The sequence below is a fragment of the Dasypus novemcinctus genome, chromosome 27, assembly GCF_030445035.2.
Source record: "Dasypus novemcinctus isolate mDasNov1 chromosome 27, mDasNov1.1.hap2, whole genome shotgun sequence".
Taxonomy (NCBI): Eukaryota; Metazoa; Chordata; class Mammalia; order Cingulata; family Dasypodidae; genus Dasypus; species Dasypus novemcinctus.
In genome coordinates, this window is record NC_080699.1 from 44,037,503 (window position 1) to 44,050,544 (window position 13,042).

Consider the following 13,042-nt stretch of genomic DNA (forward strand, 5'->3'; position numbering starts at 1 on the left):
TCTCTGACCTTCCTTTCCTCCCAGTCGAGCCTCACACAGAGGCTCTCCACCTGTCCACCTCTCAGCCTCACCTGCCACCAGCCCCCCCCCCCCCCACACACACACACACACTGCCTTCCAGACATTCAAAGCCATGCCCAGTTCCCACATCCTCCCTGTCTTCCTATCTGGGCATTCTCTTTGCCTAGAATCCCTTTTCTTTGTCAGAGCCTGGCAATGCCTCTGAAACTCTGCTTCAGCATCACCTCCTCTGGGAAGGCGGCTGGCACTTTTTCTCTCAAGCAGAGAAAAATTGCTTCCTTCTCTGTCCTTCCATGTATGGGCTTTGGCTTTATTTTCCATACAGTATTGCATGATTTGCATGTCAGTCCCCTGTACCACTCTTAGCCTCCTGAAGAAAGGACAGAATATTCACCTGGGGGTCTCCATTCTCTGGCACAGAGCTGGGCGTGGGCTCAGAACACTGTATTTGAATGACTACCCCCAACGTATTTTATGTACGTGCCTGGAAATGAATTCCGCATTGAACTAAGATTCTCAAAGGCCTTCCATCTGTCTAGGCTTCCTAAATGGCGCTGAAATCTATACCTGGCCCTGCAAACAAGATCTGACTCAAAAAAAAAAAAAAAAAAAAAAGGTCCAGCTCACCTGCAGGAAAGGCGCTTCCGCGTGGAGATGGCGCCATCTGGTGGGGGCTGGTCGTGTGCAGCGTGGAGGGAGCGTCCTCTCCTGCCTCTCCCACCTCCGCCAGGCGACCGGGTCAAGTGCTCCTGCAGCAGCGCGGGGGACTCTGCAAAGCTCAGCGCCACTCCTCATCAACCCAAGAGGCCTGATCAAGGCCCTGGGAAGGGAAGGTGACCTCCAGGGCTGCCGGTGAAGGCCCACGGACCCTCTCTGCACCTGTCATGCCACTGAGAGCGCGCCCGGAGCTGGCCAGGCCAGCCCTGGCCTTTGCACGTGCATTTCTGCACCGTGCACGTTCTCCCAGCTTCCACCACAGCTGCCCACCCTGGCTGGCACCCACCGATGTCTCACAGACACCGAAACTCAAGCCTCGGCCTCTGTAGCTTGGTCAGGGGCTGTACCCCTGCCAGTTACACACCCCTGGAGCATTTGCCTCCTTCGCTCTCCCTGCGCCACAATCATCGCCATCTCTACCTCAATCCCACCCTTGTCTCTCCATCCTCCTCCCCCCCAGGCCACCAACACCTTGGATCTGAATCTTCCCCCTCTGGGGCCCCCTGCATCCACCCTTTACGCTCCCCGGGCCACGCCCTCCCCCACACCATGCCGCGCTCAGCCCCAGGCATCTGCCCTCGGCCGGGAGCACAGTGGAGAGCACACCTTTAGACTCCCTCTGCCCCTGTCTCTGTGCTCTTCTGACACAGACCATCCTTCCGCGGGTCTCCAGTCCCGGCAGTGCCTGGCCTCGGCTTCCCCAGCCCCTGTCCCTCCCACCCTCCTCCCTACCCCTGGAGCCCTTTCTGGAACTCCAGCAGCTCAGCCTTGCCACCCCCAGTTCTTCTCTCCTCTGCCCCGGCTGGTGGGCTCCAGCCCTCTTCTCCTGCCTCTGGTTGCCCCCAGGGTTGCCAGCAAGGGCAGCTGGAAGGGACCGGCAGATGGAGAGGAGGGGGCAGGCAGGCATTCCTGACCTCCGGGAACGGGGCAGAGGGCCAAGAGTTGGCCCACCTCTACCTCTCTCCCTCCCTCCAGCAGTATGCCAGCACCACCACTGCCATCAACCAAAATGACCGCTGGCCCCAGCTCAGCTGCTCAGGGGGTGGTTGAAGACCTTGGCTTTGGTGTGGGACTGCCCAGATCAAACCCCAGCTCTGAAAGGCTGTGTGACATCAGGGACTCTACTTAACCTCTCTGGACTTGCAGTTCTTTGTCTGTAAAATGGGGGTGAAGATTAAAAAATAATATCTCTCCCAAGTTTTCTTTTCTCTGATTAGGGCAAGTCCCATTCACTAGATGAACGCACTGCCCCTTATAGTAGTCACAAAGAGTGTGGTTCATAATTAGCTTGCTTGATATTGGTCTTCCCTGTTGAAACCAAAGTTCAACCAGGGCAAGCACCAAGGGGGTCTTATTTACTGCTGTCTCCCCCTGAGCCTAGCCCAAGACCTAGTATAAAGGGAGAGGCGAGAAAGGTTTTGGAGCCAGAAGGTCAGGATTCTAATTGTGGTTCAACTACCCCTACATTGACAGTGTCGAGGTTCCTTCTCCTTGCTCCTCTCTAAAATGGGGTGAAATCATAATAATAATGATAATATCTACCTCCAAAGGCTGCTTGGGTTCTGTGCACAGATACATGCCAAGTCCTAGCCCACTCCTGACATGTAGGAGGCGCTCAGGAAACATTAGCTGTTATTAATAGTAGACACTCAGTAAATGCTTGGAAGAAACACAAGCAAGTTCACCAGTGGGAAGTCCTCCCTGCCGCAGTGCAGGGAGCTCCCATCTCTACCTGAACCACACAGCCTTGCTCTGGTCTGCCGTCTGCCCCTCTAACACATACACAGGATTGTAGGCTCTGTCCTGTTGGTCACCCCACCTCCCAAGCCAGACCATAATTATCTACAATGAAGGGATGTGTTATGGATGGATGGATGGATGGATGGATGGATGGATGGATGGATGGATGGATGGATGGGTGGATGGGTGGATGGATGGATGGATGGACAGACGGATGGATGGACTGATGGCTAAGGCCCATACCAGAGACCCAGGGAGGGTCTTAAATGGCATGTCTCTTTATTAGCAATTTAGCGCGAAGCTCTCAGGGCTCCTGCCACTGCCATAGTGAAGAGTGCACCTTTAGATTCTCTCTGCCCAAGTCTCTATGTTCTGGTCACTCATCAGGTCAAGGGGAAAGTGGATGCTCTTCTGACACAGGCAGCTCCTTGACCCTGAAGGACACCAACCTGGGAAACAGAGAAATGCCCAAGGGACCCAACACAGAGGCATAGGTGGGCTGAGACTCACCCCCAGCCTGCTGTCCCTGATGTCACCAAGCTGGTCTGGAAAGCAAGAACCCATGAAAGGTGAAGGTGGGGTGTGCCAGGCAGACCCAGATGACTCCACATCTCCTCGCTAAGTAACCCCTGGTAGGTCACTTACTGACCCAGAGCCTCAGGTTTCTCATGTCCATTGATGGTAGCAAACCATTAATGTGGCATTTACCATGAGCCTGACACGACTATCCTCAGAGCAATCCTCTGAGAGAGACGCTGTTCTCATCAAGGACACAACTGAGGCACAACAGTGTTACATAAGATGCAAATAGTGGAGCTGGATTGGAGCCCAGCCATCTGGTTCAGGGGCTTAGCTGACCTCCACCCTCTATAAAGTGGGCACAAACAACACCCACATTTAAAGGTTGGTTTTGGATGAAACGAGAAACCCTGAAAAAGTGTCTTGGATAGAAGTTGCCTATCGTTAGGGCCCAACGAATGCCAGCACCTCATCTCCAGGCCCAGCTCTGAGCATCTGGAGGGCCAGCTGTGTCTACATCACCGTCGACCACAGCAGCAGCACGGCCTTGTGTGCATGCAGGGGTGGGCAGTGTTTCCCACAGGCACAGTTCCTGTAGCTGGCTCCCTTCTCATTGGCCTTGGCTCCCAAGAACCATATGACCAGCCACTGCTGTGGCCGCTTGGTGCCAAGAGCACCCAGACCTCTCTTTCCCCACTCCTGACCAGCAGCACAGTTGTCGGGAGCTGACAGACACAGCGTTGTGGGCCCCACCACCGACGGACACCAGCAGGAGGTCCCAGACAACCCAGCCAAGCAAGCATTTGAGAGTCAGAGAGGCCTGTTGGAAACGCGATCTCAAGACCTTTCAGAACGTTGTGGCACCCCAGAGCCCAAGGCTGCTCCTTACTGGCCCCACGGGCAGGCCCCTCACCAACACCTAAACTTGTTATCGAATCTTCCACACTAGCACACCTTTTTGCTGCCCAGCATAGCCATCTTCTCTGCCCAGTTGCCCACTGGCCGGTTCTCTCACCTGTTGCTCTTAGCAGTCTAGGAAGGAAGGTCTGGTGTGTGGCTCCTGAGGTGAATCGACCATAAGATGGGATATGCTGCAGAGGGTAAAAGAGGGGAGCGAGGCAGAGCAGGGGCTGTGGGCAGAGAGCCCACACAGGGCCCAAGTCACAAGGGCAGCCAGGCTGGGGTGGGTAGGCCGTGGTGTGGAGACCTACAAAGAAGCTGTCAGCCTGGGAGGGCTTCGGGCTGGGTTGAGGGTACCCTAGACTCAGGCTGAAACAGAGGGAACCCCAGAAGAGAGGACAGCAGCCCTGGGAAAGTCCTGGGAAGTGCTTTTTTCTACCTTTGATGTCAGAGTATCAAAGAGAACATAGTTGGGTTTGGGCAGGAAACCCAGTGGCACGCCAGACCACATGCCTCCAGCAAGGAGCATGAGTCACCTTGTCCTAAATGGCTTACCTTCGTCTCACCTGCTCTATCCGATCCTGCATAGCTTCCTCTCTCACCTCACTTGGAACTTGGAAGATACGGGTATGGCTGCAAAATGCCAGTCAAATATTAGGATTCCTACCTTTTTTTTTTTAACCAGGCATTGGGGAAACCGCTAAAGCTGAGCTTGTACGAACAAGAGATCTACCTTACTCCAACATTTTGAACTTCTGAGTTGGGCCCTCACTATTCTTGCATAATGAGCACAAAGGTGTTTTTGTGTTGTTTCTTTTTACCAACCAACTACTCCTGAGCCACCAAAAGTCCTGAGCAGGTAACTAATGGTTCTCCCTCAAAGTCCAGGGAACAGAGGGGCCGATGCTGTGGGTGGGCTGAAGGGGATGCCGTGGGTTCTCTAGAGGGGGTGCTGTGGGAGGACGGGGAGGGGAAGCCCAGGGTGGACTGGAGGGGAAGCCTTAGATGGGCTTGGCTATGGATGGACTGCAAGGGAGGCCATGGATGGGCTTGGGGCGGGGAGCCATGGGTAGATTGGCAGGAAAGCTGTAGATGAGCTGGAAGAGAGCTGTGGATGGGCTTGACTATGGATGGTCTGGAAGGGAAGCCATGGATGGACTTGAGGGAAGCCATGAGTAGACTGGAGGGAAAGCTGAGATGGGCTGGAAAACGCTGTGGATGGGCTGGAGGGGGTGCCGTGGGTGGGCTGGAGGGGATGCCGTGGGTGGGCTGGAGGGGGTGCCGTGGGTGGGCTGGGTGTCTCATGAATGGGCTGGCAGGCCCTCGGGAGGCTGGCATAAACTGCCTGATGTGGAGATGAGCGTTGTAGCCCCAGGAACTGAGAAACCTCCCTTTCCTCTGTTGCAGAGGAGGGACTTGGCTTTTGCATTTTAAGACCTTATTTCTTTCCACTCTTTAAAGTGCAGCCATTCTGAACAATTCAAGTGTAAAAGTAACAGAAGTCTGAAATTTACGCAGAAGCATTTAGGAAATGGGAAGCAATTCCCTTGAGTCACTTAAAAATTTAGGAATCAGCTGGGCTTTCAAGACGACAAAATAGTCCCTTAAGATCCCAAAGTCAAGATGTAGCATGTTCTCACTGGATAAGAATAACGGTGGGTTTGCACTGACCAACTCCTGAACAGAGGGAGCTGTGCCTTCCCAGACTCTCCGTCCCCAGTCCTTGGCCAGGGCAAGTGTGTCATTTACCTCCATCTAATGAACTGGATTCTTGTTCTCTCCTCCAGAACCTCTTGACTCCGGTTTACTGACACATCAGATTTTGATAATTGATGCCTCACCTAGGAAATCCAGGTAAGGATGCTCATGATTACTGCTTACAGGGACAGTGTCTGGCGTGGAGTTGAGCCCCGGACTAGCTCCTTGCTGTGCCCAGAATGGCTGCAAGAGGCCCCTCACCCACACCCCCAGCAACGGGGCAGTTACCACGTCTCGGGTCACATGGATGTCTTGGCCGTGGGTGGGAGGGCTGTTGCTATTGGACATCTTCTCTTTTATGACCTGGGAAGCCTCTTCTTCTGTCTGAAAATGTAGTTTCCCTCTGAGCCAGCCTATCCCTCATCCTCCTTTTTTTCCCTTTCCCTTTTCTTCCTCTCATCACCAAATACATGCCCACATACCCACACCTCCACAGTCCAGGTCTCGCAGATTACACAGAGCCTTTGTCTGTTGCTGCCCTCCAGGGAAGTCCAGGGATGCTCACTCCGTCCCCATCCCCACCCCCATGGTACTCCTAGGACACCTCTGAGCGGGGGACAAAGCATCCGCATCCCTTCATCATTACATTCAAGAAGTAAAGCTAAGCTGGGGGTGACAGGAGCACCCCTCCTACAAGAGCCTAGCACCCTCCACACAGTTGAGTGAATTAGGCAGGTTGCTCAGCAAAGGCTAATACCAACTGAACAATGAACTTAAGTTCCCCAAAGCTATGGAGAGGGAAGTCTAGAACCCTGCCAGAGGCCGGCTCTCTCTAGAATGTTGGATTCCCTGTACCACAGAGGAATCTTACCTTTTTCAACCAGTGCTGTACCACAGACACAGCTTCGCTCTCCACAACTTCAATGTCCTGGAACAAATTGGGAAGTTGATACCCTCAGAATACCTAGAAATTATATTCTTACCCAAAGTCATATATTACAAGAACTTCTCCAGAAACGCAACAGGGAAAGAAGAGCCAGGAGAATCCATTCTGCGTAGTGGCCGCCAGCTTCACTTACTGAACTGGTGTTGGGTGGGAAGGGTAACCCCGAGCCTTTCCGGGCGAGAATGTACATAATCCACGTTGTGATGATCATCTCTGGACTTATACCAGGCCTCCTCCGTGGCCCCCTCCTGCCATTGAAACAGCCGGAGAACTCCTGTGGGCACGCGGGTCATCACAGGGAGGTGTCCACCTGATTGGCTGGCTCAGGATGATGTGACAATGACCTCCTTGATCTCCAGGGCCAGCGCAGAGATGGAGAAGAGAAGTCAGGAAGTGTCTGCCTCGTTGAAGGCCACAGGCCAGAAATGGAGGGATGGGGACATGGGATTTGGAGAAGGGCAGAAGCTGTAGCTATGATGAGCCGGAAGAAACAAGGGGAAGCTAAACAGGTCACAGAGAGAATCTCAGCAGGAAACAGTGGATGACTGGTCATCTGGCTTGAGCTATGTTGAAACGGAAAGATTTTGTAAATCAAAATGAACTTTAAGGGGAGCGGGTGTAGCTGAGTGGTTGCTTTCCATGTACAAGGTCCCATGTTCAGTCCCCATGTACCTTATTTTTTTTGCTTAAATCATCAAAAATTTATTTCACATGACAACTGATATTTTCTCATATTGAAAGAATAAATCCTTGAATTGACAGACATCTAACAGTAGGAGAGGAGGCTTGAGCTGACAGTTGCTTCCTCACACAGGCCTTTTTAAACAATATATATTTTTATTTTCAAAGAAGCTTCAGATTACATATTACATCAAAAATATAGGGGATCCCCTTATATCCTACCCTCTACCCCTTCCACACTTTCCCACATTAATATCTTCCATTAGTGTGGTACATTTTTTACAACTGATGAGCACATAATGATACATTGTTACTAACCATGGACTATAGTTTATCTTATAGTTTACACTTTGCCCGGCACAATTTTATAGGTTTTGACAAAATGTATAACAGCCTGTATCCATCATTGCAATGTCATGTAGGACAATTCCAATGTCCAAAAAATGCCCCCATGGTGCACCTATTCTTCCCTCTCCCTCCCCTCAGAACCTCTGGTGGCCACTGCCTTTAAATCAGTGATACAAGTTCTAAATAGAATAATGATAGAATACTACTAAGTCTACTTTATCCATTGTTCATTCCCTAATCTAGAGTTTTTGGGGACAGCGATGTCCCCTCTGTCTCTGATTGAGAGGGGGCTTAGATCCTATGGGCCAGATGGATGGAACTATATTACTTGCAGTTGTAGTTATTCTCTGTTTTTTGGGATGGGCATTGTCCATCATCATCCTTTAGTTAGTTGTCCTGGGTGAGTTTAATGTCCCCATGTACCTCTTTTTAAAAAAAAAAAAGAAATTTGAGACAAAATGACCTGGACCCAGTATATGTTCATTCAAAACAATTCCATATTCACTTCATATTCTTATTCTTACAAATAAGGGTAAAAGGAGAGCTTGCTGCCCCTCCCCCTCAAAGGAAAAATTATTGAAGGTGCAGTAGTAAAAGTCTCAACAAGGACATTTTCTTCTTTTTTTTTTTTGTCTACTTTGTTCACCCAAGTGATTCAAAAAAAATAATGCAAACAATAAGAAATGAAGAGTAAAAAGTGAAAAGTGCCATTTCTTATAAAAGATGTTTTCTAATTATTCTATTTCAGAATAAGAGGATTCGCTTGTTGGTAGGCAGTAAAGTGAAAATGGGATGCAGAATGCAGTGGGACTTCAGAGTTGGGGGAGGGTGGTAGAGGCTCAGGTAGCTACTGTATCCATCCACAACCTTCATCAGGAAATTGAAGGAATTCAGAATAACCTAAAGGACCCTAAGCAAACGTCCAGCTGCTCTCAAAAGTAATTTTAGTTCAACCCGGAGGCTACTCCCAAGATCTCAGAAACCAGGCTTGTAATCCTTTCTCTACCACTAACTTATTATATGAACTTGACCTAATCATCAGATTCTCTGGTCCTAGTTTCTATGTGTTCAAAATGAAAGGGATAGAATAATTTTCTTCTAGTTCTATATTCTATAAATATTCCCATCCTCATTCTTAGGGCTAAAGAAAACCTTTATTGCTCTCCGCACTCTCCTAACAAAGCCACTATGGTTCCTTACTCTCAAGAAATCAGTTCAACTTTATAGCCTTTAAAATCATCTAGGCCAGGTAGAGGCAACAAATAAACTCCTGCTTCACAAAAGTTTATTTCCTACTCTCAAAAATTCCAGTGCAAGTTGGGAAACTCCAGGGTAGCTGTAATCTATGTGGTGACTTGGCCATCCAGGAAACTTCCATCTCGCGGCTCTTCCATCTCAGGGCAAGTCCTCCACAATTGCAAGGGCACATGGAAAAATCAAATCAACTCTTCCTGGCCTCACTAGTTTTTCAACTAGTTTCTCCCAGTCTATGACTTGCCTTTCACTCTTTTAATATTGACTTTTGAAAAACAGAAACTGTTATTCTTTGAAATCAGTTTTATGGAGGTATAGTTTAAATACCAAACACTGACCCATTGTAGTGTATAATTCAATGAGTTTTACCAAATTTGTAAAATTATGCAACCATTACCCCAATCCAAAAATTCTGTCATGGCCACTGCAGTTAATCCCTGCTTCCATTCCCAGCCCCACCAATCTTACTTCTTCTCTATAGATTTGCTTTTTCTGAACATTTCATATGGAATAGCCTATTTCATTTAACATGATGTTTTTGAGGATCATTCATGCTGCAGTATATATTAGTAATTCACTCTTTTTTATTACAGAGTAGTATTCCATTGTATGAATAACCACATTTTGTTGATGTATTCATCAGTGGACATGGACATTTGGGTTGTTTCCATGTTTTGTCTGTTATGAATGTTGCTACTAAGAACACTTTTGTAGAAGTTTTTCATGGATGTATTATTTTATTTCTCTTGGATTTATGCTTGGTAGAAGAATCGCTGAGTGTATGGAAACTCTATTTTTAGCAATTGAGAAACTGACAAACCATTTTCCAAAGTAGTTGTACCATTATACATTCCCACCATCAGTGAATGAAGACCTCAATTTCTCCACCTCCTCACCAGCACTGTTATTATCTATCATTTAGATTTTGGCTGTCCTATGAAGTAGTGTCTCATTGTGGTTTTGATTTGTATTTTCCTAATGACTAATCATGCTGAGCATCTTTTCATGTGTTTGCTGGTCATCTGTATATCTTCTTTGGAGAAATATCTATTTAAATCCTTTGCCATTTTATAATTGGATTATTTGTCTTTTTATTGCTAAGTTTTAAGAGTCCTTTATACATCCTAATACAAATTCCTTATCAGAAAAAAATTATTAAAAATATTTTCTCCCATTCTTCGGGCTGTACTTTCACTTTGTTGATCATAACATTTGAAACATGTAAGTTTTTAATTTTGAAGAAATCCAATCTTTTTTTACCTACTTTTTCTCTTGTTACTTTTGCTGCTGGTGTCATATGTAAGAAATCATGGCCTAGCCGACAGTCATGAAGATTTGCTTCTATGTTGCTTTTTCTCCTACGAGTAGTATATTTTTAAAAATCGATGCACTGCTTACATTTAAGTCTGTGGTGCATTTTGAGTTAATTTTTATATATGATGTGAGATATGGAGTCCAACTTCATTCCTTTGCATAAAGATAGCCAGTTGTCCCTGCACTATTTGTTGAAGAAAGTATTCTTTCTCCATTGAATTTTCTTAACACCCTTGTCAAAAATCAATTGGCAAATGTTATAAGGGAAGATGGTAGAGTAAGGAGCTCCAGAACTCATTCTTTCCTCTAGAACTATTCAAGCAGGAACTGTCTGAAACAACTGTTTTGAAACTCTGGAGGCCAGAAGAGCACTATACAGCATCCAGGGAAGGGCAGAAGGAAGAGGTGGATAAATTATGATAAAGAACAGTAAATTGTTCTCTCCACATGGTAACTACTGGTGCTCCCCACCCACTCTCATGGCAGGCCACCATGGGATCCAGCCCCTGGCTAGCTCACTGGTGACAGGTGAGGTGGCCACAGCCTATCAGTGATAACTGCTTTCAATTAGTGACTTTGGATTACTGGGGGCACAGCTCTGAAGGCAGCCATTGTTTCCACCTACACCAGACAAAGGGTGTGATGGAGGAGACTTAAAGGTCCTACACTTCTTCGGGGCTGAGGGGGACAGTTAGTTAAAGGATTGCATTTGGTGGGCACATCAAGAAAGCCCAGCTCTGGGAATGTGCCCTTTCTGATCCCCTACCCAGGCAATTTGGGGCCTGTCTGCATCCCTTTTGTGGGTCCTTAGCCTTATTTTAGCTGGAAAAGATTAACTTGGGAAAGTTTTCTCTGGCATGTCTCTCTTCCCAGAATTTGCCCTCCCAGAAAAAGCATCTTGAGACAACAAAAGGAGTGAAAGAACTATACAGAGGAAGAGTCTAGGGCAAAGGTTTGCTAGCTTCAAACATCCAGAAGAGGGAGATCTTTCTCCTGGGAAACAGAGGAAGCATTCAAAGTCCTGTGAACAGGGGGACTCCAAAACTACTAACCAGCAATAGCCTATGGTGAGACACAGGCCCAGAAAGATAGGAAAAACCCTGCACACTGCATTTGCCTTGGGCAAAGCTGGGGTACAAGAAAATCCCTGTCTTATCACTAGCTGGTTTCAAAATCAAGAAACAGACCTCATAGGGAATAAATACCAGAGTCAACATTTTAAAATATTAAAATGTATAGTGCACATCAAAAAAGTACAAGACAAACAAAGAAACAGGCTATGATGGTCCATCCAATGGAAGAAGATAAAAATCCAGAAAACATAAATGAAGAAGACCAGAATGTGCACATACAGAACAAAGTCTCAAAAATATAATCTTAAAAATGCTCAAGGATATGAAGGAAAATACAGAGAAAAAACTAAAGGATATCAGGAAAACAAAGAATGAGCAATACAAGAATCTTAGTGAAGAGATAAACTTAAAAAGAAACCAAAGAGAACTACTAAAGTTGAATACTACAATAACAGAAATGAAAAATTCCCAGGAGGTTTCAAGAGCAGATTCGACCTGTCAGAAGAAAGTATCAGTCGAACTCAAAGAAAAGATGTTTGAGTGAGACTGAGGAGCAGAAAGAAAAAAATAATTATCAAAAGCAAATATAGCCTAAGACACCTCTAAGACACATCAAGTCTATCAATATATGCAGCAACGGAGTCCCAGGAGGATAAGAAAGAGAAAGGGGCAGATAGAATATTCAAAGAAATAATGACAAAGAATTTCCCAAACTTAGAAAAAGATATAAATATGTACTTCCAAAAATCCAGAGAACACCAAACAGGATAAGCAGGAAAATCATACACCCCCACATATATTGACCATACTATCCAATGCAAAGGATAAGGAGAAAGTTTTGAAAACTGCAAGAGAAAAGCAACATTTATGTACAAGGAAATTCCAATTGGAATTAGTGCCTATTTCTCGTCAGAAACTATGAAGGCAAGAAGGCAGTAGGTTGAAACACTTAAAGTTCTGAAAGAAAACAACTGCCAACCAAAAATTTTATATCTGGTGAGCCTTTCTTTCAAAAATGAGGAAGACATTAAGACTCCTCAGTTAAACAAAATCTGCCCTACAAGCAATGCTAAAGGGAGTTCTTCAGATTGAAAGGGAAGAACACTAGACAGTGTTCAAACCAGCATAAAGAAATAAAGACCTACAAAAAAAGGCAAACATTTGGGTAATTATATATGCCAATGTTATTGTACTGTAGTTTATTGTTTGGTATGTAATTCCATTTCTTACTTCCTTTCACTCAAATGCAAAATTATTTTTAAAATTATAAATTGACAGTTTTGAACATACAATGTACAAAGACATAAGTGGTAAACAAGTTCAAAAAAAGTAGGGGACACCTCCGTGTTGCTCAGATGTGGCCAGTCTCAAAACCAAACTCAGCATGTAAATGTGTTGCCTTCCCCCCAGTATGGGACATGACTCCCAGGGATGAGCCTCCCTAGCACTGAGGAATAACTACCAAGTACCAGCTGATGATGTAACTAGAAAATGACCTTGAATAAAAGGGCCAACTCGGACCAGCACAATATCTCAGTCTACATATAATACCAGGAGTTTAAAATGTTTTTTGACCTGAAGAAAAGGGGGAAATGAAAAGAACAAATGAGTTTATATGGTTATGAGTCTCCAAAAAGAGCCAGGAGATTATCAGAGGGGTTGCCCTTATGCACACCTGAGCAGAGTCCCAGAGACAGCTAAAGTAGATACAACCCCAGGTATTGGTTCTTCTGAAGGCACAGAGACCCACAGGTTCTATGGTCATGGTAGATGGAGTTCAGTGCCATGTCAGTTGGCCCTACTATGGAGTTTGTATTTCTTTTTTTTTTTT

General features: G+C 46.4%; 1 protein-coding gene across 2 annotated transcripts; it reads right to left on the reverse strand.

Moving 5' to 3' along the window:
• Positions 1 to 2,740: 2,740 nt before the first annotated feature.
• On the reverse strand, positions 2,741 to 6,811 carry SPATA19 (spermatogenesis associated 19). Of its 2 annotated transcripts, none has more exons than XM_004463902.3 (7): positions 6,675 to 6,811; positions 6,467 to 6,523; positions 5,884 to 5,979; positions 5,647 to 5,738; positions 4,453 to 4,530; positions 4,013 to 4,088; positions 2,741 to 2,927 (listed from the first exon to the last, which is right to left on the reverse strand). In XM_004463902.3, exons 1-6 carry the CDS (start codon positions 6,750 to 6,752, stop codon positions 4,022 to 4,024), a joined length of 468 nt encoding a protein of 155 aa, XP_004463959.2. In that variant the 5' UTR covers positions 6,753 to 6,811; the 3' UTR covers positions 2,741 to 2,927; positions 4,013 to 4,021. The 2 variants fall into 2 exon arrangements, with proteins under 2 accessions (XP_004463959.2, XP_058145085.1); XM_058289102.2 differs by lacking the exon at positions 2,741 to 2,927 and adding an exon at positions 2,956 to 3,023.
• Positions 6,812 to 13,042: the final 6,231 nt, after the last annotated feature.